Source organism: Talpa europaea, assembly GCF_964194135.1.
Source record: "Talpa europaea genome assembly, chromosome: 6".
NCBI classification, from domain to species: domain Eukaryota; kingdom Metazoa; phylum Chordata; class Mammalia; order Eulipotyphla; family Talpidae; genus Talpa; species Talpa europaea.
The window spans coordinates 115,852,298-115,879,124 of NC_140072.1; the positions used below are offsets into that span (position 1 = coordinate 115,852,298).

The 26,827-nt window shown below is 37.0% G+C and overlaps 1 protein-coding gene across 7 annotated transcripts in view; it reads right to left on the reverse strand.

Annotated features, from left to right (window-relative positions):
• Positions 1-1,450: 1,450 nt before the first annotated feature.
• Positions 1,451-26,827, reverse strand: part of TBC1D4 (TBC1 domain family member 4) — a gene marked incomplete at its 3' end in the record, with an annotated part of 156,211 nt that continues 130,834 nt past the window's right edge. For 4 of the 7 annotated variants that reach the window (XM_084235613.1, XM_084235611.1, XM_084235610.1 and 1 more), the window contains 9 exons: positions 22,055-22,221; positions 19,752-19,961; positions 16,192-16,350; positions 14,354-14,512; positions 11,780-12,024; positions 7,812-7,971; positions 5,447-5,616; positions 2,903-3,079; positions 1,451-1,684 (listed from right to left, as the gene is read on the reverse strand). In XM_084235613.1, the coding sequence (XP_084091739.1) occupies positions 1,451-1,684; positions 2,903-3,079; positions 5,447-5,616; positions 7,812-7,971; positions 11,780-12,024; positions 14,354-14,512; positions 16,192-16,350; positions 19,752-19,961; positions 22,055-22,221 (1,681 nt within the window). The remainder of the gene's footprint in view (positions 1,685-2,902; positions 3,080-5,446; positions 5,617-7,811; positions 7,972-11,779; positions 12,025-14,353; positions 14,513-16,191; positions 16,351-19,751; positions 19,962-22,054; positions 22,222-26,827) is intronic. The other 3 variants (XM_084235612.1, XM_084235609.1, XM_084235607.1) reach the window with 1 other exon arrangement.

Genomic DNA, 26,827 nt, shown 5'->3' on the forward strand with positions numbered 1-26,827 from the left:
CATCCAGGTTTCTATAGAGTTTTACTCTTCTAGCCTATAATGAATTTTAGCTTGTTATAATAAACTCCCTTTGAAGAAAATTATCCCAGATAAACCATCTGTGATAACATGAGTACTGCCAAAGCAGTGATAATAAATATTGTTTGGAAAGGCAAAAAATGCTGCACCAGCTTTCAGAGATACAATCATAGAACCATCTCTGAAATGGAGAATTGAGTGTGAACTTTGAAAATTCCTTCCCTTTCATACACCCAGCATGTACAAATGTCCTCTACGAAGCTGTCTGTAGGCTGAAAAAAGTAGGAGTCCAAATTCAGAATCGCAGGTTCTAGAAGGGCTTGGTGCAACTCTCCTTTTCCAATGGATTTCTAGTTTGTTCTTAAACATTTCACAGTTCTCATAAATTTTCACATGGGTTGACATACATTTTCTGTCAAACGGCAAGCAAAAAAAAAAAGAGTACTTAAGACAGCGTATCACCTTCAAAAAACCAATCATAATTTCATTGAAGGTAGCAAAAACTAAGTCAGATCTCCTACATTTGGGGGAAAGCGGCAAATCCTTGTTACCAAAAAATGGCACCAAGTAGAGTCTGCTCACAAATATGGGAGTAATTAAAAAGGTACAAGTTTGAACTAGACAATTCAGGATCTAAATTAAATTTTTGAGGCCTGATATTTTTAGTTTGAGTAATAAGGCTGGTCTAGTCTGCTAGAAAATTAGCAACATTCTCTTTCACCTTGAGCTGGGCGGGTAGTCAGACCTGCCGTCAGTCACGCATATCCAAAGCGGTGCCTAACCAGACTCATGATGCATATAGACACCAATGCTACTTGGCACAAAGCGGGTGGGAGAAGGAAACCCCTATTTCCTGAAAAACCCAGAGGCCAGAGACTGGCAATCAGTCATTTTCCTCATGTGTCCAATGTCAGTAGGTTTTTCGATGGATGCGCATAGTTTCTCCCTCTCCACCAATGAGTGAAACATGCTGCTCTTTGGAGAAAAAAAAATACATTCATTTTTTTCAAGTATATTTCAATATACAAAGATGCTTTAGCTTTGTTTCACTACAAAGATAAAATGATTTCACATGTATCCCAGGAAAACTTCTCGTTAACTTCCCTTCATGGCATACATACTTCATGAAGTACTGATTAAAAAATGCTCTAAATATACATCTATTCCTTATCGGAAAGCATGAACTCTTCATGTCGTTTACATGTATGTACATAGTCAACCAACACCATCACCACAAAAACCAGTCTGCATAGGTGCAATGGCTTAGGATGGGCAGACTCTAAGGAGAGCGAGTCCACGTCAAAGACTCAGCTCAGCACCAGGCGAGGGTGTCTCTGTCAGCTCCGGGGGTCCAGGGCGGGGCCAGCAGGACGCAGACCCTTATTTGTGCAGTGTTCTAAAAGCACACTTCGCTGAGAGGGCACTTCTTGGGTTATGGCTTGTTTCCTGTCTTGGCTTTGTTGTTAGGATTGCAGTTGAGGTCTCTCAGCAGCGATTCACAATTGGCCAGAGCATCCGCTGGCAGCAGCTTCCGGATTTGCTCCACTGTCTTTTGATAAGCCATTTTCTCTTGTTCCAGGGTTCGAATTAAAGACTTCATTTTGGTCTCTCTGGTCAAAAGATTTTCCAGGTTTGATTCCAAGTTCTGGATTTTAGCATGAGCTATCTGTTTAGAGAAAGAAGACAAACTCTTCCAAATCAAAAAGTTCTTTATTAGACCAGCAGCCAAACCTTCCATATTTCAGGCCATCATCATATTGCTTAGTATAATGGTAAGGGAGGCAAACACTCTGAAGTGCTTCATGAACTAGAGATTTTTAGGTTTCTCAAAAATAGAAATATGGAATTAATAAAGTACATCTCATTTTACCGAATACACCAAAAATGTATTGTTAAGTCATCGTATCTGACTGGGGATCCCCGGTAGAAAATGGGAACTGGAGCCTCCCTGGTGGTGCAGGGGTTAAAGACACAGCACTACCAAGTTATCGCCAGCCACTGCAGCGTGAATTCAATCCCTGGCCAGGGAGCTACCCACATGGTGCAGCAGACCTCCCCTGGCTCACCCGCTGCTCCCCTCAGCAGTGTATTTCAGTCAGTCCACCTGCTCTGTTCCCCACTGTGTCTCTGGTGAGTCCTCTCACCCCCCACACCTCTGGCCTGTACCCCAGCTCTTGTATGCATAAATAAAATAAATCTTTAAAAAAAAAGTCACCTTTCCTCTCCATTTCTTTGACTTTTACTCTAGACAATTTTATCATCCCCAATCAGTTTTCTGCAAATGATTTCTTGCTGTTCTCCCAAACTTCTCTCCCCATTCTAATTTGTCCTCAATATTTCCAGGTTGATTTTTTCTAAAGCACAACTTAAAAACTTTGAAAGATTTCTCTTTTAATAGGATTAAGTCATCTCTTCTGTTTGATACTGAACATTATCTACCATGTTGCCTTCATCAGATTAATCCCATCTTCCCCCCAGCTTAAACCTTAAACTGATGCCAAGCTTACTCTGCAAGCCTGCCATGTCCTCTTTATTTCACTAACTCCCTGATTCCTCTCTCCTTTCTTTCAGCAACCCTTTAGAGTCCAGCTCACATCCCATTCAGCCCCTCCTCCCGTGAACTTAACTAATTTTGTGTAAGACCCAATAAGTACTTAACCAGATTCTGCCTTGCATTGCTATTTAACTACATTATGAATGCATACTACTCTTGCAAGTGATATTTAAATTCCTATGTGCCTGGGCAGCCCACAAAGTAGTCTGATACACAGGCTCTTTGTCAGCAGTGGTTTAATCCACATCACATCCCCCATCATTCCCCTGTGGGCCAGTTGCAGGCAGGAGGCATTCAAGTGCACTGCAAGCCAAATTTTTCTTTCTTTACCTGTAATTTTTCCAGGAGGTCCATGTTTTGTCTTTTCAAATGGCTATTGGCCCTCTCCAGTTTCTCCAAAGGTTCACTGTCCTCACAGGCATATGAAGATTCCTGAAGTTCATCTTGTAGAACATGATATTCCACCTCATAGGCATGTAGCTGTTTAGAAATATCCATCTCAAACACCTGCCATGGAAGGCATCATATGTTAGTCTGCCTTTCAGTATATATATCAAGAGACCATGTGTGTCTGGTCAACTTCCTATAGATTTCCAAATAATTAGTAATGAGAAATTGGATGACACACCAGAAGGGAAGAATAACAGGTAGGACCATCAATATAAGGACAAATAGATTATTTCTACATAATTGAAACATCTCATGATGAGGCCAAGGCATCCAAATAAGGTAATGTTCATGGGTATTTTGCAACCAAAATATACATGATCTACTAACTCTCCCAAAATGCAGTACACTAGATAAATAACATTAGTCATTAAGTAATTCATACCTGTGTTGGAGATAATCTTTGCTTATTAGCAAGCAAAATTGCTTAAGTTATTTCTACAAAGATAGGGCCAGAAGCACTTCTAATTACTTGTCAATGGGACAGAAGGGTCTTTTAATTAATGTTTACTTTATTTATAATATTTGTTAATCCATGGGAGTCTCTTAGGAGTCATTTACTCTACCACATAGAGAATATTCATAACCACATATCCTATGTTCTTACAGAGAGCTGTAAGGCTTAATTGGGGCTCCCATCATTGCATTTCACCATGAAATAGGAAGACATTTTGTTAGACATTTTGCATAACCCTTCTTTGTCTAAAGGGAGGCAGTGGCTGTCATTCAAGTAGTGGTATCAACACTAAAAACAACCTTTAGGGTTACAAGAAATATAACTTTCCTTTCTACTAGTTGAGATATTCAAATTTTATAGTAACTGTAAAATAAGTTAAATGAAATTTCTAGACAACCTGGTCATTCCTCTCAAATAAGCATCAATTTTTGATGGGTATGTCTATATAACTATCTAGTGAGTATGTGTACAAATGAACTATTATGCAACCATTAAAACTATGGCATGAATCTATATTTAATGGCATGGAAAATGTCTAATACTTTACATATATTAATAAAATGTCAGCTTATAAAATGGCATGCATAGCATGATTTCACTGATGTAAAATTACACACATGTGTGTATGTGTGTATGTAAGCAGAGATGTGTAAAAGGAAGTTTAACAGGTTTTAAACCCCAAGGTGTTGAGGTTTGTAATTATTTTTATTTTCTTTGTTTCATTCTATATTATTTGCATTTTTTACAGTGACCATAAATAAACATCATCAATGTTTCCTCTAATATCAGCAGTTTATTCCATAGTTAATCACTTCTAATTGTTAGAAAATTCTCTCTAATATCAAGGCCAAAACTAACAGCCTACAAATTCTATTCACTGATTCTAGCAATAATCTCAAAAGCCATGCAACTCCCTCATTTGTTTTAGAAGTGATCTGATTTCAAGTCAGATACTACCTCATTTTAAAAGCACAACTTCTGACTACCTGCCAGTCAATAAATATGCAAGTAAAATCTACATTTATCAGCTTACAGAACATTTTAATAATATAAACTACCCATGCATATTTACACAGGTATTATAGAATAAAATGCTTGTGATTTAGATTCTATGCAATAAAATTTTATATGTGATCATGTATGTTCATGATACAGTGTGAACTGCAGTATACAAATTTTTCAACTTAATTGGCTGCATGTGCTCCTAAAAACATTATGCAAAAATTAATAGGATCATTATTATTTCAGTTTTGTAAGGGAGGAAATTGAAACTCAGGTGTATTTTGCCCAAAATCACATAGTTAGTGTTCTGCAAGGAACCAGAACAAGATTTCAAACTCTCTTTCTCTTGTCTAAACTCTTTATCTGCTATCCCAGGTGTCTCTGGGAACATGGCAAATTGTATCAATACTCCTAAAGCATGACTGCCTTATCCACTATCTATGTTAAGCTTGTACCTGTCATCTGATCAGCATCAATATATAGCTACCACTTACCTGGTCTCTATGAAGAGCCTGGGACTAGATGTTTGGTGAACTGACTACTCTCCATTTATTTCCCAGACCCATTCTCTGCCCTATCCATTCTTCCCTACCTGGGAGGCACAGAAGTGTGCATTCTCCACACTTCCTTTCCTACTGCTTCTGGCTGGGGATGGCCAAAGGGAGGGCCCATTGGGAGGATTAGCTAATGTTCAAGGGTATTTTGCAACCAAAATATACATGATCTAATAACTCTCCCAAAATGCAGTGTACCAGGATTGCTAAAAAGGTCCTTATGCAACACTGAACCACTTTTCCTATGCATGGGCCACAGATCATGACATCACAATATAGAAATTTCAGATAAAATGTATCTGATCTAAATTTCAAAACTAAAAAAAAAACCGGACAAGCAAAAACACTTAGTATATAATTAATAGAGAAACTGCTAGATAACATTATATCTTCCTATTACCATAGAAATCATACCTGTGTGATAATTTTTTCCATTTCAGATGTATTCATATCAGGCAGTGTGTTTTTAAGAAATTCAACAATGTTTTCAAAGTTTTCACATTCCATAATGAGTGTCTCTTGGCTACTCAGTAGGCTGAGTGCAACCTTAAAAATAACTTCAGTTCCCTGAAGGAAAATAATATCTGAAAAAAGAGAGAATATAATTTTCATGATCAAAATTATACATCTACTATTGTAAAAAGTATGTTTTTTGTGATAAGGGGTTTTTCTTGATGTGGATTTTCACTGTTATTTTAAATTACTGCAGTGGGAGCAGAATATTTTGCAAAAGGAAACTTGTCCAAACCATCCAGTGCTTAAATTAATATGACTGAAACAAATAAGCTGATGTTTGAATATTTCCCTTACCTACTTATGAATCTCAAATAAAGCCAGGGTAAAAAGGTAAAATTATATATCTATATGTCTGTCATTATAATTTTAGTAGCAAATATAACAGAGGTTAGGTAAATCTCAAAGATATTCATTCAACTCATATTTAGATTTTTCATCACAACGGGAACGCAAATCAACATAACCAATTAATATTATTTAAACAGTACTAAGTAGTACTAATTGCTTATGTTGATTTGCTTTTGTATTCCTATTATTACAATATTAAAAACATTACCTATTATTTATTGCTTATTATATTAACATGATTTATTATTTAATAAATATCATATCAATATTATTATTTAATATTGTACTATTAAATAATATTGCTTACTATCACCATAATAAAAAGTACTGAACTATTTAACATGTAATTAAACCTGTATCAGAGAAGGAAATAAAAAAACTTTGAAAGAAAAGTCAAATCAATACATAATCTGAATCAGCAAAAAAAGAGAAAATAAAATACTTTTCTCTGAACTCTGTTTCCTAACAAATACAAACATGCAAGACTTTGAAAAGTACCAAATACTTTTGGGTGAAAGCGTCTCTCAATCTTCGTCATTTGGAAACCAGTAATAAAGTGTCTCATAAGAAGAGAGGAACTGTTACTTCAACATGTTCTTCTTTTTGTTCATGCATTTTTCCCTTTCTTGACAGTCTCTAATCTTTACCAAATTCAAAGAAAAAGACAGAGCAACTATTGTTGAGCTGGTAGCATCATCCACCACTCATAACAAAAATGAGGCTCCTGGGGAGACTGACTTTTGAGCTCTGATATAAAGTTTCCAAGGGCAGATCAAACAGCAATGTCCTGAAACACCATTTCAATTTGATAGACTATTCTTTGAGAAAGAAAAGCAAAGCACTGGTAATAAACAAAAAATAAATGAAAGAATTTATAGAAGACCCATTAATAGGGACCAACTCCAGAGAGAACTTCACTGAAGAAAAGCCATCATCAATATTCAAAAGGCAAGAGAAAGCTGGTGTACGTTTGATTCGTGCATCCTGGTTTTGCTCTTGGGCTGCATTTTGTCTGCTGATGCTATTATTGCTAATATAGTGTTTGCTTTTAAAAATACAGCCTCCTATTAAAAAGACATGTTGTAATCTGGTGTATATATACATATGCACCTTCAAACTGACATTTTTTCAAACTACATTTTCCCTTCTGGTTTCTTTGTTTTTTTTTTTTTTTTATTATTTTATTTTAAAGATTTATCTTTATTTATTTATGCAAGCACTGGGTACAGTCAGAAGCACAGGAGGGTGAGAGAATTCACCAGAGCCAGAGCGGGGAGCAGAGCAGGCAGAAGGACCGAAGTACACTGCTGAGGGGAGCAGCGGGTGGCAGGAGAGGTCTGCGTGCCATGTGGGACCCTCCTCCTGTGGCCGGGGAGCAGCCGGGGATTGAACTGGTGCTACAGAGGCCGCAGGCAGCTTTGCAACCCAGCGCTCAACCGCTGCGCCACCAGGGAGGCCATGATTTCTTTTTTTTTTTTTTAAAGATTTTTATTTATTCATGCATTCAAGAACTGGGGTACAGGTCAGATATGTGGGAGGGTGAGAAGATTCACCAGAGACAGTGGGGAACAGAACAGGTGAATTGACTGAAATACACTGCTGAGGGAAGCAGCAGCGAGACAGGAGAGGTCTGCTGCACCATGTGGGTAGCTCCCTGGCCGGGGATCGAACTTGTGCTGCAGTGGCTGCCACAAGCTTCATAGGTTGCGTCTTAACCCCGTGCACCACTAAGGAGGCCCTCAACTTTTCTTAAGACCAATATGGTTTCGAGTTACTCTCAGAATAGTGCCAAGCACATTTGTTAAATTTGATAGCAATTTGCTGTTCAAGGCAACACGTAAATAATGAGTCCTTTGGTAAGAAGTATATTCCTTGGAATCAATACACTGCTCATTTAATCAGAGGCATCGCTTACCAAACACTCGGGCTACAAATCCTAGTGGAAACTGAGAGGCAAACAATGTGAGGAACCAGGGGGCAGCATAGAGACTGGGGCTGATTTCATTTTCTTCAAGATGATTGTAGAGCTCTCTGTGATAATCGTGAAGAAGCCGGGACAGCTGATACATTTGAATCTGAAGTGAATTTAGAGCAGAAAAATAAAATAGTATGAATTTAATATTCTGACTGTGCATAAAATACAATCATTTTAATTTTATTACACTAATATAACAACTTCACCTATATTCAGTAAAAAGTGAAAGCAGTATTTTTATTACCTGTTCAAGTTGATGTCAAAGCACAAGTTCACTAAACTGAGCTCCTAAAGTAAGTCACCAAAACCGCATCTGTGTCTGCTGAGCAAATGTCTCGTGTGTGTTTTGGATCATGTAAATTGATGGAAACAATACTTTTCCTAAAGCATTCCTTTTGGAATTCAATCAGAACTGTCCTGGCTTGGGACTCTTTTTCTACTTTCAGGCCAATTCAGAAAAGCATCCATTCTAAAGAAATCCACCATGTTCAGTTCCGAAGTAGAGCTTACTACTATCTGCAGCACCCGATTGATGAGGGAACTAAAGCTCAGTCCCGCCAGCCGCTCTGTCTGAGTGGACAGGACACTGAAAGATTTAGTGTTATCAAGCCAAAATGTTGACGTGTGGTTCCTAATACCCACAGTATTCCAGTCTGACCCAGTTTCCATGATACAGAGGATTAAAGCAAAATACAGTCATTTCCGAATATACCTAGTATTAAAATAAAAGTATTATTTCACTTGGCTACTGAAGTTGACTGTCCTTCAAAGAAAATTATAAAGACAGCATGCAGTATCTTTTAAACCCCTGTGTCTGTAATAAGCACAGATAAAGCAGAGCAAATAATAAACACATTTGTGGGACACATTGTGGAAAAGAATTAAATTTTTATTTGCACAGTAACAGGTCGAGTGGTGATTCCTTGATTAGTTATATTGACTTAACATCTTTGTGTGAAATGTATACAACATCTTATTAAATCTAGCAGAACTTCTTTCACCAGAAGAAATCATTAAAATAGCATCCTTAAGTAGTTCTATAAAAGCATATGGAAAAAAAAAAACAACCCTGAATTTGACAACTGTCATTTCCTGGGCACAAAACTAAATACCTCCAACCCCTTTGGAAATAAATGAAAAAGCACTGTAAATAAATACAATAAATTATTTGTTTGACCATAACCTTAATATCTATCTTTGTAAAATAAGGTTCTAAAAAGAAAGAACTAAAGACCCACAGGAAGTCCTATCTCTGAAATAAAAAGTTTTGCTGTAGTCAAACATAAAGATTTAAAAAAACGAGATTGTTATCTCAGTAATTCATTTTGGAAAAAAAAAACAATTCCCTTAGACCATTTACAATTTAGAAACTAAGCAGAAACTAATCAGGGCTGTATCAATAAAAGAATGAGATATTAGTTGCACGAAAGTCAAGAAGTCTAATTAGCAGAATAAAAAAGTAGATCATCAAAAATATTTTGTTCTTGTTGTGATGGTTACAGAGAAGTAATAGTTCTTTTTTTTTCTACATTCTAAACTAGGGGTTGAGAATGAATGTTCCACTAAGGTATATTTATATGAAGTTTCTTTTGAAAAAAATCAAAGAAAAACACAATTACTCGGTCTTCCATAAAAAGAGATTTAATATTAAAATGCCATTCACTAAGAATAAATAATTCATTTCATTCTCTCTTACAGATAACATGACAATCTTCAGATGGAGGAGGCAGAATTAAAGGGGAGACCTAGAGAGAGAGAGAAGCAACCTGGGGGAAGAGTTATAAGGAATGTGGAGGTGAAATAATTTGAGGTGAAAAGACAATGCTTTCACACCAACACAGAAAATAGACACAAGACAAGATGAGACTTAGTTCAAAGAGGCCTCAACCCTCCTTTTACAGATAAAGTATGAGGCAGAGAGCCTGCAGCATCAGGCTCAGACAGCAACACGGGGATCAGAAATACTAGCAAGTGATTGTCAAGTCCCCTGCTGTTTCCACTTGTGAAAGTTACAGTGATTACATAAAAACTCCCTGCCCTAGAAAGTAGTAAAGTGTTCTATTTCACCTTAGAGAGCAAAAAGATCTACTCTCTTACCATAAGGTCCCCAGCCCTATGACCAATAAGAAACCTGCTACCAAATATTTTCAAACATTTCATTTTCATAATTCTAGACATAAATACTTCTTAGTAATTGCAGGTCATATTAAATTAATGTCTGGGGCCTCCCTGGTGGTGCAAGAGGTTGTGTGCAGCTCTGTGAAGCTGCCTGCAGCCTCTACAGCTAAGTTCGATCCCTGGCAGACCAGGGAGCTACCCACATGGTGCGGCAGACCTCTCCTGACTTGCCTGCTACTACTCTCAGCAGTGTATTTCAGTCAATCTGCCTGTTCTGTTTCCTGTTCTGTCTCTGGTGAATCCTCTCACCACCCACACCTCTGGCCTGTTCCCTGTTCTTAAAAATAATAATAATAATAATAATAATTAATGTCTGGATCTAGTTTATGTGAGTTTTTACAAAATCAAATTGATGAGAAAATTTTAGATGGAATTGAACACTGTATTTTTAAAATGATAAGCTGGATCCATTTGTAGACCAAAACCAACTATAACTCAGAGGTAGTCTCCTTTCTTTGAAATTCTAATGATAGCTATCAAACTGTTATTTTTGGAAATCAGAGCTATTTAGTTCCTTACAAGAATACCAGAGCTTCCTATCCAACATAAAATATAGGAAAACTTCTTAGAAATAAAAAAATATAGGAAAAATTCTATAGGCATTATTTGATTTGCGGGATGTTAACAGGCCTGTGAAGAGACATCAAGTAACATTCAAATCATGACATTTAAATATTCACATGAACACACTTTATATGAAAGCCCGACATTGAGAGTGAAGTTCTATCTCCCTTGTGAAAATTTCATCTTGAATAAAGAAAAATGGACTACTTTCTTTCCACTCAGCCTCTCAAGAAAAAAAATTTACTAAAATATTCACAAGGAGAAATCACAGTCCATTTTTGCCTATATACTTGTAACCAAAATATTACATGTGAATACTGATTTTAGGAAACCAGAAAAAAAGGACATATCTTAAGATATTTTATTCCTTTTTTAGAGCATAATATTATGGGCAAGGCGCTATTCCTAATTCATGTCAAAGGAGTAAGCCCTGACATTCTCTTTTTAGTCTTCCTTTACATGTTTCCTACCAAAAGCTTTAAACTGCAAGGTTGTGATTGTTTGAGACAGTGTGTCTACAGATAAAGTAGAAAATGCTTGCTAGAATCCAATACAGCAAAGAAAATGTAATTAAATTAGAGAGGAGAAAAGTGAAAATAAGGGATTTACAAAAGACTGAAGAAAGCAGTGGCAGCAAAAATCTCATTTAAATAATTAAAAACTCTTTAAGGTGCTTTTTCCTAGTTTGCTCAGAGAAGCAGAAACTACGCCTGACTGGGAACTCTCCTCTCCAAGCACCTCTCTGACATTAAAAGAGGAGAGACATGGTAAGACCAAGAACCATGACATAGACAGCTGGTATCTGTGCACTCAAAGTAAAAGAAGAAAGACATTATCATATTTTCAGATTTTGAACAAAAGATCAGTCAATCTTTTTTGCTGATGAGTTGAGGAAAGGTGACTAAAGATGATTAATTCAATACTTTCTCCATGTAATTCACAGGTTTAGGGGCTAGAGATCCCCTTTCTAGAACTGTTTATTCACTTCATGAAATTTATGGGTAAATTATTCTGCCTAGAGATGTTATACACTTAGAGGTTTATAAAGCAAGGAACTAAAACATAGCCTTGTATTTACCCAAGCTAGAAGGGGTTCACATTTCTTGAAATCAACTGTATTTCTGGTAACCACTCTCCGAGTTCCTGGTAGAGAACTCAGGTCTCACCTGTAGGGACATCATGTCGGGTCTGTACTGCTTGCGGAAGCCGAGATCGTACATGAGGAATTTCAGCATCTCAAAGGCTTGCTCCTCACTCATGTGCAACAGTAGGACTCCGGCCACGAAGCTGATCCCCTGACAGTAACCCACTTCTTTGTCCAGTAAAGAATAGGCTTTCAAGAGGTTAAAGAGGGACAGCTGCCCCGCCCCAAGCTGTGCTGAGAAGTAAGGGTGAGTCGGAAATGTCCTTCCTGCAGAGGAAAAGAAAAGCTGCATTTCTGAGATGTCCTGAGGTCTGGCCCACCAGAGTGAGACTGAACTTCAGTAACTCCCAGGAATAAAGCACTTTTTGCTATACCAGCGCAAGGTGCTTAGAGTACCCTTCTAACGAAAAGTCACTCTAGCAAGTTCTACCTCCCAGACCATCAGCTATCTCCAGATCTATAACAGGGGGACATTTAATGCTAAACAGAACTTCTTTCTAGAAAAATAATATCGCACAAGCAAGTCAAGGACATATCCAGCAGAGAGCCCAGAAGAATATAACATACAATTGATTCTGACTATAAATCAAGGCACTTTCTATGTTCACATAGAGACACCCTCCATCTGAAATCAGAATTCTGTAAGAGGAATCATATTATTTGAAAGGAAATCTCTGTAGTACACAAATAAATTTATAAGAAAAAGTTTCTAGAGAAACTTTGGGGGTTGCTTTGTTTTACATTCAGCCTATCATTCAGGAAATTCCTTGTTTTAAATATTTTTATGTTTCTTAAACTATCTCTTCTTTTTTTCCCAATACCCACAAAGGACAAGCAAAGTAAAGGGTCAAGCTAATTTCAAATCAATTTTTTCTAAAATTCACCTCTGAGTTTAAAAATACCAAGGCCAAAGTCAGTCCTGGGTCTCTGAAGCTGGTGCAAGTACTGAAACAAATCCACTGCACCATGGAAGCTGCACATGGGCACAGGGCTTTCCATGTGCCACGAAAATGAAATGGGACATTGGCTTCCTTGTGAAATGATTTGTCAGGTCACTAAGAACTTGCAAGAGTGCTGGAATTTTAAATACTTTCCACCCATATGCCAAAAAGTGGTATTTTCCAGGAACTGGTCACACTTAATTCTGTAGCATTAGTAGGGGGAAGACAGGAGCAAGTAACAAGAAAATGCCAAGAAAACATAAATGGAGTCAAATAAGTAGAGTAAAATAATCAATTTTTAAAATGCCGTTTTATTTCCTCACTTCAAATTTTTGCTGTAAATATACTGTCTATCTAAGTTAGTTCTAACTCCCTTTTCTCCTGACCAATATTTCCCTGTCATCTGCTCTTTATTAGGGCCTCTTGCCTAGCCCAATCCTAATCTCATCAGCCATTGCCAATCACAGAATATAGGTGTGAAGGGATGCATAGAGAATGCCTAATTCAACATACAAGTTTTAAAAGAGAGGTTTGAGACTCAGAGCAAAATAGTTTACCTAAAATCACATTTCAGTGCTAGAAATAGGACAAGAACTGAAGTTTTCAGTTTCTCTGTAAAATTCTCCTTTCAATTCTATTTGGCTCAAAAAAATATTAACTGCATTGGGCTCTTTCCCATCAAAAGTGTGTCATCCAAAAGAAACAGAGGTCAAAAGTAGGTATGGGTGAATGAGTTTTATACGCACTAAATAAGTTGATACCAACTATAAGGCCATTCCTTGTTTTCACAAATGGGTGCAAATGCTATATGTATAGCAACCTTAAACATATAAACTTGTAGGGATATAGAAGAGTCACTTGTCAATTTATAATACTGAACTGAGTAATTTACAGTTTAAAATAGTAATACATATGACATGTTAATTTAGAGGAAAACTACAGTTGTTATAATTTTTACTCTTTTAATACTATTCTTCCTTTCCATGTGTTCTTTGAAATCCAGTTTTTTTTTTTTTTAGATCCAGTCTTTAAAAGGTAGCTTTCACTGATAAAAATTGGCATTACTACTGTAAAAAAAATTAAAATGATGCTGGCCTAGAAATCCTCCCCATGTTACAAGTATCTATTCACATAACATTATAGAAGCTCATGCTTCTTTCATTTAATGGGATGCACTTGTGATTTCCACAACATAATCATTTACCGTGTTGCTTTTTAAAGTGACATATCTAAAGGTTTATTTTCAGCAATATGTCTAGGAATAATGAGTAGACCTTTGTTAAACTCTCTGGTATCCCTTTAGGCTAGTCTGACCTATTTTAAAATCAGTGTGGATTTAGATAATAATTATCTACCCCAAACAAAAGTCAGCTGTTCAAAAAATAGGAATTGAGAGCACCCAATAATATGACCTTTGGAATGATTCAAACAGAAGATGACTCCCTTTTCAGAGGGCATGTTCTGGGATAAGTTTTGCTTGATACTTTACAAGCTCCGTGGTTCACTCAGCAGATACAAAGCCACTTGCCCTCAGGAAAGGACAGTCAGTAGTTCTGCATAGATTAGCAAATCCTTTCAATACCACAAAGCAAATAAAAAACTCAATGAAAAAAATCTGTTATGCTTGTAAATAATAATCAATATGACAAATATACCTAAATCCACAAGAATAGCATGCTGCTGGGCGGTGAGCTGCTTCAAAAGCTCTTTATAAGATGTGTCAGGAGGCTGCTGTTTATTAGGCAATCTGTGCCGCAGACGATATTGTAAAGCTAGGAACTGCCAGATTTCTCCTCTTCGACTTTTAGGAACACCTATAATCAAGAGATAAAAAAACAATCAAACTACCAAGATCTTGAACTCTTGAATGAGGTTGCTAGGTCACACTTGATTAGCTATGGCACGCTTCAGAATAAGCAGCCACACTGTCCCTCATGCACCCTAGGCCCTCAAGTTCAGTCCTGCAGCTGCTGATGTCTTGCCCAAGAAAATCCTGCTATAAAAATGATAATAATAACGATATAGCCACAGCAGCTAACACTAATTGAGCACCTGCTATGACATGAGGAGAAAGAGGGAGTGAGATGAAAACAGGATGGAAAAGGAGGGAGCTGGGAGAGGGAGAAAGATAGGAAGGAGACATGTAGGCAGGGCCTGAACATTCCACACAAAAACAGCCTCGACTGTACCAGGAGCTACAATGGGGGACTGTGTGATATAAGATAGGAAGAGGCACAAAATGAGATGGAGGAAGGGAGGATCACGAGAGCTTCTGGCACAGCGCTCAGAAATTTAAACTGTATCCTACAAAAAAGGGGAGGATAAAAAAACCCTTAAAAGTCCTACCAAAGAACAATGTGATCTATATCTCACTCACATCCTATTAAAACCACCATTTTTTCCCCAAGTAATGAATTCAGTGAGAATCTTTAGGATTCTGAATCTTCAAGTAAAAAAGAATATGAGGGCCTCCCTGGTGGCGCACTGGTTGAGAGCTGGGTTGTGAAGCTGCCCACAGCCTCTGCAGCGCCAGTTCAATCCCTGGCCTCCGGCGAGAGTCCCACATGGCACAGAGCCTCTCCTGCCATGCCCGCTGCTCCCCTCAGCAGTGTACTTCATCAGTCTGCCTGTTCTGCAACTCACTCTGGCTCTGGTGAATTCTCCCACCCTCCCGCACTTCTGACTGTACCCAGTGCTTGTATAAATAAATAAATGAATCTTTAAAAAAAAAAGAATATGAGGCTTATAAGTTAGCATCTTACAAAATTTCTCAACATAAATGGAGCTATGTCACAGTTTTACACATTTTGATATATTTTTAAAGTAGTCATCAGGTTGTTTTGGGTATTTTTTGGTTTTTATTTTATACCTGTTTATACTCACTTTAGTATATTTAATCTGGGTCACAAAAATTGCACCTAAAATATTCAGATAGTTTTCATTTTAAATTTAACATAAAATTTACATGGCAAAGCACCAATGTAATAAAATGAATAAATAAAAGCAATTCTCCCAAAATAAACAGAGGAATATATAAAAGGGAGGAAAACTGATTAACTGATTAATAAGAATACAAATCTGTATGTATAAACATACACATAGTTGACTACACACATACATATAATATACATATGTAAATAAACATTTATGAAGAAATATGGGAAGGTGTCAAGTTCACAAGTCTGAATTGTTTCTACAGACATAACTAAAGAGCTGTATCAAGGCATATGCTCCACCCAGGTCAGCACAGAGCTGAAAATAATAGGATGAAGTCAGTAGGAAAGTCTGTAGTAGAAAAGGTATCTTTCTCTTAAGGACAATATCTTCATCATTAACACCATGTCCTTACCAACCAGATCACTAACTACATGCAGAAACAAATCACTGTCCCTTTTTCACAGGAAAAGCATAAAGACAAATTTAAGCCCAAGCTGCACAAATCAAAAAATCTCTCGAGTTTTTCTTAAAAGATTATTGAGATGATCCATAATACCTTCTTTAAGGCAGGTATAAATATCTTCCATGTCACATCTGATTTTAGCTCTGCAGTTCAGCAATTTCTTATCCCAGGTAATTAAAATCTCCTTCTGGCATACACCAACTTCTTCATAGTCCAACTTAACTTTTCTAGACTGCAGTTCATCTCTGCTTGCTAAAAAAAAAAGAGAGAATTCATATATGACTGATACATTTTAAAAACATAGTATTTTAAATAATTTCTTGTAAAACCATAACAAATGACTTCTAGGAGTCGACTACAAATTTTTTCTTAAAAAAATAAATGTGAGGGCATGTATACGTTTCTCAAATTTTGAGTCACTTCAAGAAAGAAAATATCAGGAATAAACTTCATAAGGAGGCTTTATACTTTCAGATGGTAACTTTGCTAAGCATAAAAAAAAAAAGCATATTTACTGTACTATAAAATTCAACTCTTTGACAAAGGTGATAGTCTAGGAAATCACAGCTTGCATTATTTTCAAGATATCAGTACTTTATAAATGATATGTATGAGAAAGTAATGCCTCATGCTAACCTTGATTCAGAAAATATATGACTAGGAGTTGATACATTTTTATAACTATTTCCAGTATTATCAACACTGCCCTTAAAGGTACTAGGTTTTATGTTCCTGTTTCCTTTTTAATCACCTTAAAGAGGAAAATTCATTTTGCTGAAGTTAATATTTATTTTTATTTAAAAACTGGAAGTTTTTAAGCCCAGAGCAATTAGAAGGAATGTCTACAAAAGCAACCAGTCTCTTGACTTGGTTTTCATCTTGAATAATTGATTCCAAAAGACCTCCCCTGACTCATCCGCTGCTCCCCTCATGTATTCATTCTCTTTTTGTTAGGTCTGCTTTGGACAGGATCTTCTAGGAGTAATGTGTATTCATGCAAGCTCAAGGTCCTGCTAAGCCACCTTACCTTCTGCAACACAAATCTTTGTCATGCATCCAAAGTCCTCGACAGCACAAAAACAATAGCAGAAGGAGTATTACTCTTTACTTAATGTGTTCAGAAGCCATTTCAAAGAATTAACGTATCGTATTAGAGACTGCTATTTCAGTAGGGCAGTAAAAATCTCTAAAAGCCCACACATAATCAAAAGAGAAGGCGTACAAAAAAAAAAAAAATTCCTCTTGGATACCACTAGATGGCTTTCTAATACCATTGAGCTTTGCTTCTCAATAACTGCTTTAAATCTACATGATAGATATATAATTTTTTTAAAGGAGTTGGTTCATTAAAAGTAATAATAAATATAGTCCTACATATAAATTTACCAATGATTTTTCAGAATGGAAAAAAGCATAGTATTTCCTCAGATGTTTTTCTTCTCCAAACTGCATTTAAATGATTATTTTCTTCTCCAAACTGCATTTAAATGATTATTCATTTAAATAATAATAAGCAGGCCTCCCTGGTGGTGCAGGGGTTAAGACGGTTAAGACGTAACTACAGCATGAGTTCTATTCCTGGCCAGGGAGCTACCCACATGGCACAACAGACCTCTCCTGAATCATCTGCTGCTCCCCTCAGGAGTGGATTTCAGTCAAACTGCCCTTTCTGTTACCCACTCTGTCTCTGGTGAATCCTTTCACCACCCCCCACCCCACACACACCTCTGGCCTGTACCCCAGTTCTTGTATGCATAAACAAATCAATATTTAAAAAAATAAATAATAAGCACCTCTTATGTGCCAGTCACAGGCCCTGAGGATTAAAACGCAAAGAGCAGTTAATGTCTGCCATTACTGGAAAGCTAGACAAGAGTATGGAGCATCCAGAAATGATTACCCATTGGTTAGAATTTAATGGATTAAAGTATATTTTGTTTTTGTTACTTCAGTACAGAAATATAGAATGGATAAGATTTTCTGATCATATAAACATTACCTTCTTTCTTATCTTGTCAGTTTATATAGTACAGCTGATTTCAGAATACACATATAGTCCTTTATGTTAAAATGTTTCCTTTCCTGTCTTAACACACGTAGTTGAGAAATACTATATCATTCTGGCAAAAGCCCAAGAACCATGATAAATAAACCTGAGTTTTAGTACTCAACCTGCCAGTTCTCACTACTTGACATTATGTTAGTTAATTCCTTAGCCTCTCCCAGCCAGTCACTAAGCTGCAAAATGAAGAATGGAACTAAATAATCTCCAAGGCCATTTCCATTTCAAATAGCCTAGGATTCCAAAACTATCTCTTGATATTTAATATGATTCTACTTTGTGCATATTCCCAACTTAATGAAATATAATTTCATGTTTTAAATGTGTTAAAGGAATAAGCACCCTTTTCTCAACCTCTTTTTTCTGTTTATGATTTAGTTCAAGATGCAACTAATTGCTTAAAAATACGAATTCCATTGCTCTCAAAATCTATGAAAGCTCAAGTGGGCATGTCATTTATCACATCACATTTTAAAAGCTGTGTCAATAGTAATTAAGTCTGTTTTTATTTTTAATTTTAAAGAAAAGAATACGTCTTGCCTTGGGATATTTAGTATCAGTACTTCTCATTTTGCTAGAGAAAGCAATAAAGAAAGTAAGCTATACCCTTGCAAACTGAATATTGATTGACTTAAAAACTGAGTTGAGTAATAGGTACAGTAGAGGAAATCTTAAGATAGATGATGAACAAAGAAATGTGAATACCTTTCTCAAAAAAGCTTTCTGGAAGACAATAGCATAAAAGCTAGTCAGAGAAAAACCTAGATTGTACATTTTCCAATAATTTTAAAAGTTAAAGAGCCCACTTAAGCTATATTGTTCATTTTACAAATGTAAAAAACAGGTCCTTTTAGTTTAAATGATTTGGCCAATATAATGGCATTCATAAATTTTTCTGGTTTTGATACATCACCCTGTGTGTGGTTCTAACCACTAGAGTAAAAAATATTATTCTTTCAAAGTCTCAAAAACATATTCTTAAGTATTTGGTATTCTTAACTTAGCAATAAAGTACCACAAACCACACATTGACTATCATAAATTATCTCAATTATAAATTTAATAATTTTAATATGATTTTTAAAGAGAAAATTTGTAAAGCAGTAACAAAAAAGGAACTTTGATTGGATAAGTAATTAGGTAGTTGATGAAGTACAATATAGGCAAACGTCTTTTGAAACATTCGAAACTGTTATTATGAATATAATTAGCCAGAAAATTATTCATATTCAAAGAGAATTTGCTTTCTAATAGTTAAGATTTTTTAAAAAAAGTAATCTATAATGATATTAAACTTCAGTCATATCAAATACACTTACTCCATATTATCTACATTCATTATTACCCAAGCTTACTCTAAAGGTACTGATGTTTTAAATCTATTAAACAAAAATGCCATCTCTTATATTGACCTCTACCCTGTCGTAAATACCTCACAAAATAGAAATAAGCAGCATAAGCAGTAAATATTCTAGCAAAGGTGTGTTAAAGCCTGAAAATGGGAGTGAGCTGAGGAGGACAGCGAGTTTAAACCTGTTTTAAACCTTTAAAATATAGCACGTTATCATTTAGCCCTGTTTAAATGGCTAACCTTCAAGTTTCTGGTTTTCTTTTTCCATTCGAAGCAACAAGATTTGTTGGTGTATAGCTTTTCTCCACAAACTCCTCAGTTCTTCTGACTTTTTTCTTTCTTCTACCATTTCTGGATCATCTGCACCAGCCATGAATATAACCAGCGGTTCCTCCTCCATGGTTGGGGCAAGAGGGGACAGTGGCAGCAGCTCATTGCTGTCCAGTCCATCTGCAGAGAAGAAAACAGTGAGAGGCATTCCTGGGAGTAACCCAGACTACAGAAGTTGTCTCTGGAATGGGCAGTGTCTCCTATATTCCACCTTTAAAGCTTTTCACCACAAAGGCACTTTGCTAGTAATTGTTCGTTTCTGGAACTAATGATTGAAGTAAATTTACTAGGCTGAATTCCCCTTCGAGATTTCCCTGTCATAGTGAAATTAAAGCTTATGTAATTTCACCACTTCTTCTTTCTGCACCAAAGACCAATAAAATGGTGCTCCAAAATGAACCGGCCTTTCCCCAGAGTCCTTCACTTCTGCAATCTATCTATGGATGTTCTCTGATGACAAAACAAAGGGGTGTGTGTGTAGGTATGAGGTCTAAGGTCCGATCTGCTCCCAGAATCCCTCCAGCAGCCCAGCAGAGCTGGGTGTGTCTTGGCTGAGATCTCTGTTCACTCCTCCAACACTCTCTTACCCAGTTCCTGAAGCTTATTTTTTCCCCTTCACTCCAGGCCATCTTTTGCACTGTTGTCAGTTATTTTCCTATTAACAGACATGATCACTCTCTTAAGTCATTTCAATGGTTACCTACACCCCCAAAAGTAAAATCCAAACTACTGAGAAGGGCAGGTGGGTCCCATTAGACTCTGGTTTCAATCTCCCATTCTCTGCCCTTTGTGCTGAATTTTTCATTATTCTCTGAGCTGGAATGTTCTCTCAAATGACTCTAGAGCTTTGCTAGGTTTCTGAAACATGTTTCTCCTAGCAATTAGTTTAAATAAATACTTAATGTTTTGGTAAAGCTTTCTCTACACACTAGAAAGTTAATTTTATCTTTGGCAATGTCAATTACTTTTTAAATAATTGACCTGCCCTTACCCTATGATTTATTTTCCCTTTTTTTTTTTTTTTGTGGGACCCTCGTCGGTGGCCAGGGATCGAACTGGCACTGCAGAGGCTGCGGGCAGCCTCGCAACCCAGTGCTCAACTGCTGCGCCACCGGGGGAGGCCCTGATTTATTTTCTTAATAAATAATTTTTTAAAATGTATTTTGTGGCTCCATCAAGAGTTTCTTGAATTGAAGACTTAGTATATTTGAGTTCTGGCTTTCTTTATTTTAGAAATGACCTCTGAATACTACTGAATTTTGGTAGGTAGCTCCAATCATCCTACTTTCTTTCCTTTAGTTGCTAGGAGTACATCTTTCATTTTCCAAGCACATGAAATTTCATTGTTGTCCTCTAGTTCTTGATTTTTCTTCACCCGCCCCTCATCTCATTTTTTCTGGCACTATAATCAGAAAATATTGTATAAATATTTTATCATGATTGTCTGAAATTTTTTTAAAATTTTTTGTAGCCAAGAACATAATTAATTTTGATGACTATTCCATGTGTGCTAAAAAATGAATGAATTGTCCCTAAAGGAGGCAAGGTTCCACACAAATATTAGATTAAGCTTGTGTTTCTTGAATATCACATATATTTAATTTCTTAATATTTAAATCTCAGAGAAGGCTACATTAAAATCTCCCACAAGAGCTATTGATTTATCTCTCTCCCAAATTCTGTTATTTTCTGGTCCTATTTGTGTTTTCAACATTGTTTTATCTTTCTGTTTATTGTTTACATTGACTTTGTTATTTGGGGGTGTTCTTGCCTTAATTTCTAATAGATCTAACATTCAAAGAGAGCTGCCTGTATGTAATCTCTTCCGATTGATATCTACTTAGTGTGTCTGTATCCACTTCTTTATTATTCAACATTTCTGTGTCACTTTATGTGTGATACTTGTAAAAGAGTATGTTGTTTTTCTAATTAAAAAAAAGTTTTTGACTTCTTTTCTAGTAATTTCCTAGATCCTTAGGCACTATGGGCCCAAAAACAGGTGTTGAAAATGTACTCTCTCATGCATTCTTTCATTCGACAAGCATTTACGGTATATTTCATGTGTTCTAATGACACCTCAAAGTTAACCAGTATATCAGATATAGAAAAACAAGAGTTTACTGCAATCACTTCAAACCATTTGCACACAAAACCCTGTATTCCATCCCCTAATTTACAACCCTAGTGAGGAGCAGCTCTTTACTGAGAACCACACAGACCCTGCTGTTGCATGGCTGAGGGAGACTTGTTCAAGGGAGAGGCAACCCTGAGGAAAATGCGCTGCCGCCAGGAGATTCGACGAGGAGTCACGGGGGTTCCTCCAAAGTTCAGGGATTCATTGCTGCAAGTGGATGAGGTCCTTTTTCTTCCCTCTCCATCACTGTAAAGCAAATAGATATATATATATATCTTGTAAGGAGAACTGCAGAGAGTGGTTTCTTCACATGAAGCAGTAGTGCAAGCCGCCTACAAGTCCCACACGGGGCAAGCACAAGCCACAGGCAACACGGAGCGATGGGCCCAGGCGCACTGTTCGCCCAGGTTACTGCGTCCTGGGGAAAAATGCAGTCAAGGCCACAGCCCAGTCATGAGAAGCTCACCTGTTTCTACTCATCCCACAGTAGCCAACCATTCCAAATGGAAACTCGGGAATGTCAGAACTTATAAGGGAAGCAATGGTTTCTCAAGTAAAGAACTCATGCTTTGCTAAAAATAGATCAAATTGATAGTATACTCTGGACAATGTAAATGTTCCATAAAAGGCTCCTAGAGAACTCTATGGACAGCCCTTATAAGACAGGCTGATACAGATAGCTTTGAAATTCCTGTGACTTATCTCAGAAATATTAGCTACCAATACTTGGATCATGGCAGAAAGTCACCTGAATAAAGGCAGAATGGTCAACCTTGGCATTATTATGAGGTGACAGGGTAAGGAAAAAACTGTAGTCAAGTAAGACTGGATTGACTCGCTTAAAAAGTTAAACATTTCATTATAGAAGGGCTTCTTAGGGATGGTAATATGCTGACAGGAAGTGTGACTCTACAAGAGGGTAACAGTATCTAGAATCCCCTGACTTAGTTAAACTTATGTGAAGACCAGTTATGCTAGCAGCTGGAACACCTACAATAATCAGTAGTGGTGGTAGGAATATTTTACTATTTTAAGTTTCTAAGTCTTTGAGCTTTCCTGAGAAAATGATGAAGACAGCAATATTGACAGATGGTGACACCAACAAGTGAAGGTGCAAGACTTTCGATGGAGTAAAGAAGTGTCAGCACTTAGGTTAGAAATGAAACCCAGCTGGGAAAGCCACAACCTGGCTCACATACTCAGAGGAGCACTAGAGCTGAGACCGTGGAGAGTTGAGGGAGCAACTCAACACCTGCCTGTGGTATTTCTATTTACTCTCTATATCCACACTCACAGTGATTAAGACAGACCTCTGAGCTGCTGTTCAGACAGAGAAGTCACAATGTACTATATACTTCAGAAAAGAGCTGGCCCTTACCTATAGCTCAGTATAGTCAACCCCCCTTTGTTAATCCTCTTGGATAAAAATTATAATCCTAATATGTGCACACATTGCAGAACTCTCTGCAACACCGGGTAAGTATGTTCCCCTCAACTCCCACTTTGGCAAGCATGAAATCATGTATTTTCATTTTACAAGCTGTGATTCAAATGTTCTCTAAATAATAGTCATACCTGATGTCATTTTGAAGAGGTGTGGGTTTTGGTGAGCGGGGGTCCTTGGGTTACCTCTGAGAAAAGTTTCACCAGAGTTCCCCTTTCAGTGGCATGCATTGAGTTTCCCCACCACGAGGCAAAGAGTTTTGGTTATATCTAAAAGGGCAGGTTTATTACATTAAAAAGAAGAAAGGAGAAGAAGATGCTTGCACAGACACAAGCTGGCAAGAAGAGCTGCCATTGCTGTTTTGCAAAGGGAAAAACGTTTGTGAAAAGAAACACCTGCAGAGTCACGGGTGGGCAGGAGAGCTGCATTAGGCCAGTGTAGAAACTGTACTGATTCAGTGTTCATTTGGAGAGGGGCTCCTTTCTTCCTGGAATTGTTATCTGTTGTTATGTTACTTCTATGGTGTGACTAGGTTGATTTGTAAGGGCCTGTGATTTTCTATAATAATGCCCAATCTGTGCCTTCAAATACATTCTGTAACAGCCTCAGGATACTTCTGTAGTCATCTACTCGCTATAGCAGTTGGCACCTAAGGAGTTTTCATTTCTACAGCTGGTTTAACAACTATGTTCAACATTTCTACCCCCAACTCCAGTTTCTGGTGCTGTGACACCTTCATCTAAATTTTCTACTCTTAGCCTCCATCAATAGCCTCATAAACATTCTTGAAGTACCCTGTTTCTTTGTTTTTGTAACACTATTTGCTTAATGCCTAGTTTATGGGGATATTTCTAGCTCCTAATTTTGTACCTGACTAGTAATAGGAAGCACTCAACAAACATTTACTGAGTAAATTAGGATTGTAGAACCTTAGGGCTCCTAAGGTTAAGTAAAATGGACAAAACACAATGTTAGCTATGCTAGCCTGTCAGGAATAAACAAAATATCTACCATTTTAAGCCCTGTGTCAGCAGTCACAAGTTCAGAGATTTTCTGGCAAAAAGCTCTAATGATTCTGCTTGCCAAAGCCCAGAAGGAGGTGTGCTATTGTATGGGTAAGCATAACAATGACAACACTCTCAATAAACAACAGAAAGCATCTTTTCCAAAGGTGTGTCTATCCTTTCTTATGTAAAAGCATCTAATTGATAACATAAGCCTAGAAAATTGAACAAAATACTTATGGAAGGCAATTCGCACCTGTTACAATGCCTCACAGGGTGAGTGCTCAACAAATAGCAATTTCTCTTAACTTTTCAGTAGCTCTAACAATCAAAACTAGGATAAACCAAACCAAAGGACTCCCAAACTTTTATATATATTTTTTTTTATAGAGGCATGTTTTATTTATTTGTTTGTTTGTTTGTTTGTTTTTTTGTTTATACATGCACTGGGTACAGTCAGAAGCGCGGGAAGGTGAGAGAATTCACCAGAGCCAGAGCGGGGAGCAGAACAGGCAGAAGGACCGAAGTACAACTGCTGAGGGGAGCAGCGGGCGGCAGGAGAGGTCTGCGTGCCATGTGGGACCCTCCTCCAGTGGCCGGGGAGCAGCCGGGGATCGAACCGGCGCCGCAGAGGCCGCGGGCAGCTTCGCAACCCAGCGCTCAACCGCTGCGCCACCGGAGATGCCCCCCAAACTTTTATATTTTAATGGCAGAATTAAAATATCATTAAATATCATTTTCTAATTCACAGCTAGTGACATTTCAAGAGTTTAGATAGCACTAAAAATAAAACTGAGAAGTACCCACATCAGTTTCTTTACTGGCCTTAAAATTTACACTTTTGGGAGAACATGTTATAAAACTGGTGCATAAATTACCTTTACATTAATTTAATATCACATATTTAAAATTCCATAACACCTAGAATTTTAAATTATACAGTCTACATAAATCGCCAAGTAACACATTTTTCTTCTATGTCTGGAATTTAATGGCCAATAATAAGCCAAAAATTTGCAGTAAGAATATAAGATAATAATATACTGAGAGGAAGAACTTACCTAACAGGCCACTGACCCTTTATCTTGTACTAAAAAAATGGCATCCAGGGCCTCCCTGGCAGCGCAGGGGTTAAAGTCTCACTGCTATCATGTTATCACCAGCCACTGAGACAGGAGTTTGATCCCCAGCCAGGGAGGTGACCCACAAGGTGAAGCAGACCCCTCCAGTCTTGCCTGATACTCCCCTCAGAAGTGTATTTCAATAGATCCACCAATTCTGCTCTCCACTCTCCTAGTGAATCCTCTCAACCTCCCTTACCTCTGACATCCTGAAAAAGCAGGCTGGTGGTGGAGATAAGACACAAGTTGCTCTGCTTTTTTAATAAAAGAAGATATGTATTCAGATGCCAAGGCCCTGATAAGATTTTCAACATCCTGAGCATAGAGGCAACATATAGCAGATTATTTTTTGCTTTATACTTAGTAGCAATCTGACATTTCTAAGGTGGTCATTTCAAGAATCAAAACTATTTGAAATACTTTTGTGCCACAAAATTCTTCTGTCTCCCCTTGGAAGTTATACTAGGATAAATGAATAAAAAATTTTTATTACTGTTTTATCTTTTAGGTTTCTTTTTTACTATGACGTTAAATTTCACTTTAACTGCTCCTTCAGTTGCACTTAGCAGGAAGGCAAGTGCAATGTCCACTTTTCAAATGAAAATATAAACAAAACAACATGTGTTACTTACTATAATAATAACAATAATAAAGCTAAGACAAAGAAGCATACATGCCAGGCTTTGTTCTAAAAACTTTACAGGTAAGAACTCATAGTAACGTCCTAATAACTTTGTGGAGTAGCTATTATTACTATTCCCATTTTCAGTGAGAAAACTGAGGTAGAAATAAGTCAAGTAACTGGCTCACAGTTCCACCACTAATAAGGAGAGGAGTTAGGATTCAAACACAGGCAGCTCAGAATCCAGATACTTAGGTACTGTGGCTTATGAGGCAGTGTAAATATTCTGCATGAGGTCAAATTGCTACTGAGATCCTCAAAATCAAAGCTTTTAGGATTTCCAAGATCACATGTATTAATGGTAAAAAAAAAAAATCAGTCTCTATTTAGCACTAAATCTACTTCTTTCATTTCTTAATGGAATAATGTCATTTACTTCAGCAAAGAAATGACTTCAAAGTATTATTAGGTATTCATTGATGCAAATGTCTCATTCCCTTTGCTTTTGAAATTGTTGCATTCCAAAATATACATACTATTTTATATTTAATTAGAAGGATCAAATTTTAAAAGTTCATGTTGTGGAGTAGACATATATCTTTACTTTTTTACATGATGAAACAAATTAGAACCATTCCCTTTTTTCTTATAATCTTTTTCT